The 6,000-nt window shown below is 43.8% G+C and overlaps 1 protein-coding gene across 1 annotated transcript in view; it reads left to right on the top strand.

Annotated features, from left to right (window-relative positions):
- Positions 1 to 1,551: 1,551 nt before the first annotated feature.
- Positions 1,552 to 6,000, top strand: part of LOC139267482 (EH domain-containing protein 3) — a 102,225-nt gene continuing 97,776 nt past the window's right edge. The window contains exon 1 of the mRNA XM_070885863.1: positions 1,552 to 1,958. Coding sequence (XP_070741964.1) covers positions 1,732 to 1,958 — 227 coding nt within the window. The 5' untranslated portion in view covers positions 1,552 to 1,731. The remainder of the gene's footprint in view (positions 1,959 to 6,000) is intronic.

Raw genomic sequence — 6,000 nt, 5'->3', positions numbered from 1 at the left:
ATGGTACACACTAAGGTGGTGGATGGGTATCAAGTGGGCTGCTTTATCCTGGATGCTGTCGAGCTTGAGTGTTGTTGGAGCCGCACTTATCCAGGCAAGTAGAGTACTCCATCACACTCCTGCAGCGATGTCCTGGGGCTGGGTTAATTGACCTCCAATAACCGCAACCATCTTCCTTTATGCTAGGTATAACTCCAGCCAGTGCAGAGTTTCCCGCCTGATTCCCACTGAGTAATATGTATCACATAAGCACTTTGTTTTAACACTTTAAATACAGCGTTTGTGGCAGGGAGTGGGGCAAGGAAAAAGGGGGGGGGGATTGGAAGGTAATGATAGTTAGGCATTGGCTCACCTTGTGCAATTCCTGTCATAGGATTGATATTATTTATACTTTGAAGAATCTTGTACGTGTGAGAGTCAACGCTTCGCTGCTTTAGAGTGTCTCGCCTCTGAGTCAGAAGGTTTTGGGTTCAAGTCCCAATCCAAAGAATTGAGCACAAAATCTAGGCTGACACTCCAGTGCAGTGCTGAGGGAGCGTGGCACTGTCAGAGGTGCTGTCTTTCGGATCAGACGTTAAACCGAGGCTCCATCTGCTCTCTCAGGTGGATGTAAAAGATCCCATGGCACTATTTTGAAAAAGAGCAGGGGAATTATCCCCGGTGTCCTGACCAATATTTATGCCTCAATCAACATAACAAAAACAGATTACCTGTTCATTATCACATTGCTGTTTGTGGGAGCTTGCTCTGCACAAATAGGCTGCCCATTTCCTACATTACAACAGTGCCTACACTCCAGAAGTACTTCATTGGCTGTGAAGCATTTTGGGATGTCCGGTGGTCGTGAAAGGCGTTATATAAATGTAAGTCTTTCTTTATTTTTCTTTTATCATCAGCTAGGATATTGAAGGGATTTTTGTGTCACTCTGAAGGTTGACTTGGTTAACTTGATTGAATAGGTTGACTGGGTTGGTTAACTTGATTGACTGGATTGAGCAGGTTAGCTTGGCTGAGTTGGTTAACTTGATTGACTGGGCTAACTTGATTGATTCAATTGAGTTGGTTAACTTGGTTGAAGTGGTAAACTTGATTGACTTGGTTGAGTTGGTTGACTTAGTTAACTTGGTTGTGGTGGTGAACTTGGTTGAGGTGGTGAACTTGGTTGACTGGTCGAGTTGTTTAACTTCGCTGAGTAGGTTGACTTGGTTAACTTGGATGCCACGTTGAATTGATGACTGGGATAAGTTGGTTGAGTTGGTTAACTTGGTTGAGTGGGTTAACTTCGGGTGAGTAGGTTGACTTGGTTAACTTGGATGCCAGGTTGAATAGATGACTGGGATAAGTCGGTTGACTTGGTTAGCTTAGATGCCAGCTTATGTCGGTTAACTGGGTGGAGTTCGCGTCAACCGCCGTCTCGAGCACCAATTGATTCCCGGGCTGCGCGCGGCCCGCGGTGACGGTTGGTTTGCGTCACTGGAAGTGGGCGGGGCGCGCGAGCCGGACTCGCTCATTAACCCAGCCGGGCGGCAGCGGGCGGAGTGCGCGTGGGGTTTTCACTGAGTGCGCCACATATCCTCTCAGAAAACAGCCACCAATTGTTTTTTTTTTATATAAAAGCAAGAGGTTCATTTTTGAAGATTAAACAGCTCCCAAAGAAGATTATTTTAAAAATCTAATTAAAAAGTATATAATCTGATAGTTTAAAGCCGGAATCCGCGGAGATCGGTGGCCATGTTCAGCTGGCTGGGGAGGGAGGAGCGGGGGAAGAAGGATCCCGAGGTGTTTCAGACGGTGACGGACGGCCTGAAGAAGCTCTACAAGACCAAGCTGCTTCCCCTGGAGGAGCATTACCGCTTCCACGAGTTTCACTCGCCCTCCCTGGAGGATGCGGATTTCGACAACCAGCCCATGCTACTGCTGGTCGGCCAGTACTCCACCGGCAAGACCACCTTCATCAGGTACCGAGCTGGCTGCAGCATCGCAGGGCAGGCATTGCACCGCCAGCAATGTCCCCGGCTTATTACAGTCTGCAGTGTGCGCTCAAACTCTGCATATCAGGAATGTGCATCAGCTTGACTCGGCTGCTACTTCTCTGCACCCTGGCTGGGCAAATTGTGGGCTTCAGTTCTCCTCTTCTTCCTCCTCCCTGCCATTCGGCCCCTTGAGCCTGTTCCTCCATTCACTTGGTTTCTGACTGTTCTGTACCTCAACTGCATTCACCTGCCTGAGCTCCATATCCTAGAATTTACAGCACAGGAACAGGCCATTTGGCTCAACTGGTCCACAGGAGCCTCATTGGATATATTTAAGAGGGAGTTAGATATGGCCCTTACGGCTAAGGGGATCAAGGGGTATGGAGAGAAAGCAGAAAAGGGTACTGAGGTGAATGATCAGCCATGATCTTATTGAATGCCTGCACAGCCATTCAAGGGCCAAATGGCCTACTCCTGCACCTATTTTCTATGTTTCATCCCACCCCTCTTCTAATACATTTATTTCTCCCTCATGCACTTATCTAGCTTTCCCTTAAATATCATCTATACTATTTGCCTCACCTCAATGTGGTAGAGTTCCACATTCATCCCACTCTCTGGGTCAAGATGTTTATCCTAAATTCCTTATTGGATTTATTTGTGACTACCTTATATTTATGGCTGCTAGTCTGGTACCTTTGAGTCACTGCACTTTTAAAGTGAGAATGTCAATTGCTATGATGAGGGAGCTATATTTTACATAGGATATACAGCACAGAAACAGGTCATTTGGCCCAACCTCCTGTCTTTCCTCATCTAAATCTCAGCATAACCCTCTATTCCCTTCTCCCTCATATGCTTGTCTAGCATCTCCTTAAATGCATCTTTACTGTTTCAACCACTCCGTGGTAGCAAGTTCCACATTCTCACCATTCTTTGGGTATACAGTTTTCTTAATTCCCTTGTGGATTTTTTAGTAACTATCTTTTATTGATGGCCTTCTGCTATGCTTTTTCCTTCATAAATGCAACTTTTGCCCTTCATGCATGCGGCATATCAAAGTACCTTCAGAATTGTTTGCTTTGTAATATACCTTGAAGATATGTTTAAAGTATTATAGGATTCTTGTACATAGAGAGGAGAAAATTGTATAATAGATGAAATAGTTGGAAGAATTTTGATGATTCAGATCTGTACAGAATAGATGCCTTCAATATGTAACAGGACATTGAGGACTGTAGGGTTATTCTAGACGGATGAATTAAAATTTGGTGAATGACCTTTCTGTTAAATATCTGACTTATATTTAAAATTTGTCCATCTTTTTGAATTTGATGTACAAATTGAGATTCTTTTAAACTGTTATTGGTATAAAGACAATGCAGTGAATTTCCTTTTAACTATACTTTCACTCATATATAGGGGAAACTAAAACTAGGGGACATAGTCTCAAAATAAGGGGCTGCCCATTTAAAACTGATGAGGGGGAATTGTTTGAGGGTTGTAAATCTGGAATTCTCTGCACCTGAGAGATATGGAGGCTGAGTCTTTGAATATATTTAAGGTGGAGATGGACAGATTTTTGAGCGATAATGGAGTAAAGGGTTATGGAGAGCGGGCAGGGAAGTGGAGCTGAGTCCAGGATGAGATCAGCCATGATCTTAAATGGTGGAGCAGGTTTGTGGGGTTAGGTGGCCTACTACTCCTATTGTTTTTTTGAAGATGCTGCAAATTGCTGCTTGTACATTCAGATAAGTAGCTGCCATTATAAGATACAAGAGCAAAATACTGCGGATGCTGGAAGTCTGAAATAAAAACAGAAAATGCTGGAAACACTCGGCTGGTCAGACAGCATCTGTGGGGAAGGAGAGAAACAGTTAACATTTCAGGTCGATGACCTTCCATCAGAGATAATATACTTGTTAGAGAAAACATTGTAAAATTAAATCTATTAATTATGAACTTCAACTGTCTCTGTACATCTAAAGCTATTTTAATTACTCATCATTGGCAGTCCCTCGGAATTAAGAAAGACTTGCTGCCACTTTAAAAATGAGTCCTTAGGTGGCTGAACAGTCCAATACAAGAGCCACTGTCCCTGTCAGTTAGGACAGATTACTGTTGAGGGTAAGGGAGGGTGGGATTGGTTTGCCACACGCTCTTTCTGCTGCCTGCGCTTGATTTCTGTATGCTCTCGGCGATGAGACTCTAGGTGCACTTAGGATGGTGTTTGGCTGGGGACTCCCAGGTGTCGGTGGGGTTAGTATTTGATGTGTTTAAAAAAAATATATATAAGCTGTGTCCATGATTGATGTACCATCTGCTGAGCTATACACACCAGAAAGATCCCAGGCTGTGTCCCTAGTCTGCTGTTGGTTGGTCCTGGCTAAGCAAACAGTAAGGGGAGCAATAGTTGGCCTTGGTAGCCTTGGGCTTGGGAAGTGACTATGAATTCAGTGATCTCTGCCACGAAAGGTGTATTTTTGTGAATATCTGGTAAAGGCAGCTTTGTGTTCTTTGATGCTAGATGCTGACATGAAAAGTGAAGTGTTGGAGGGCTGCCATTGCCTGGGAAACTGTAGCCAGCATCTGACATTCAGAAAAGGTTGGGGGGGGGGGGGGGGGGGGGGCAGGGAGAAATGGTACATACAGATTTACTACCCAAAATGGTGGTCATTCATTGCTATACAAGTACAATAATACTTGAATTTTAAAAAGAGTACATTTTACTTATCACCTTCCCCGTTCCTCCACTGAGAAACCCATCACCGTCGTCTCCCTCCAGCAAACTGAAAAATGTTTACGTAAAATTTGTTTGCCTGATATAAAATGCACGCTATCCCTGTAGGGACACTCTGCTTAACTAAATTCAGAGGTGAAGATAGCAAGCTTAGACACTCCCAAAGTGTATGCAGGGATAATGCTAGACTTTAACTAGCTAAACTTATGTAGCCGACGAGAAGAATAGCTTCCTGCTGCTTACCCAATTAAAGCCACCATACCCATTAGGACAAACCTGTCAGCTGTGGCTCAGTGGTAGCATGAGTCACGGTTGTGAATTGAAATCCCACTTGAGAAATGAGTTCCTACTCTATGCTGGCACTTCAATGAAGGAGTGCTGCGCTGTTGGTGCCGTCTTTCAGTTGAGACGTTAAACTGAGACCTGTCTGCCCTCTCAGATAAACATAAAAGATTTCATGGCACTATTTCAAAGAAGAGCAAGGGAGTTTGCCAGTTCTCTTGGCCAACATTTAACCTACAATCAATACCAAAAAATTATGATCTGGTCATTTATTTAATTGCAGTTTGTGGGACACTGCTGTGTTAATTGGTATTTCCTACATTACATTTCGGGAGTTTTGGCTGAACAGGAAACCTCAGTGGTGGAGTCCAAAGTAACTTTTTTTCCTTCCAAGCCTGCTACATTCACCACATGTCATGTCTCAAATTATTTGTACACTCTATCCTAACATTTTCTGAAAGATCTGTCTCATTTTATATTTAAATAAATCAATAACTGCTTCCAGCATCTCCCTTGGGAGTGGGCTTATTATTTTTGTTGTCATGGCCAGGTGTACATTAGGGCAGCACATGCTTTTAAAAAGTGTTAAAACAGAGTAGGTAATCTTGTGGAATAGCTGACCTTTGATGCATTACATACTAAACAATGAAAGATAATGGACCTGACAAAGTTGACCACCTACAGCAGTCCCAGTAATCTGATGTTTGAACAAAGCAGGTCACTGTTGATAGAAGATTGACCAACTTGCTTGCTCATGAATGGGATCTGGAGGAGTAGCTCTGTCGCTGGAACCTGGGATTCTTCGAGGTGGTGCCAGAAGATCATTGGCTTAACTGTTGGGATGGTCCCAGCTGTTTCAACAGCAGGAATTTTAATGGTGCTCTGCTGATTAAACTCCACCAATGCCCTTGTGTGCACTTGAGGGCTTGAGGATCATAGGAACACCAGAACATTAGTATGCCATTCCATCCCCTTGCACCTATTCTACCACTTAATTAGGTCATG

Source organism: Pristiophorus japonicus, chromosome 7 (genome assembly GCF_044704955.1).
Source record: "Pristiophorus japonicus isolate sPriJap1 chromosome 7, sPriJap1.hap1, whole genome shotgun sequence".
Lineage (NCBI taxonomy): Eukaryota > Metazoa > Chordata > Chondrichthyes > Pristiophoridae > Pristiophorus > Pristiophorus japonicus.
This window is presented reverse-complemented; position numbering and strand designations above follow the sequence as displayed.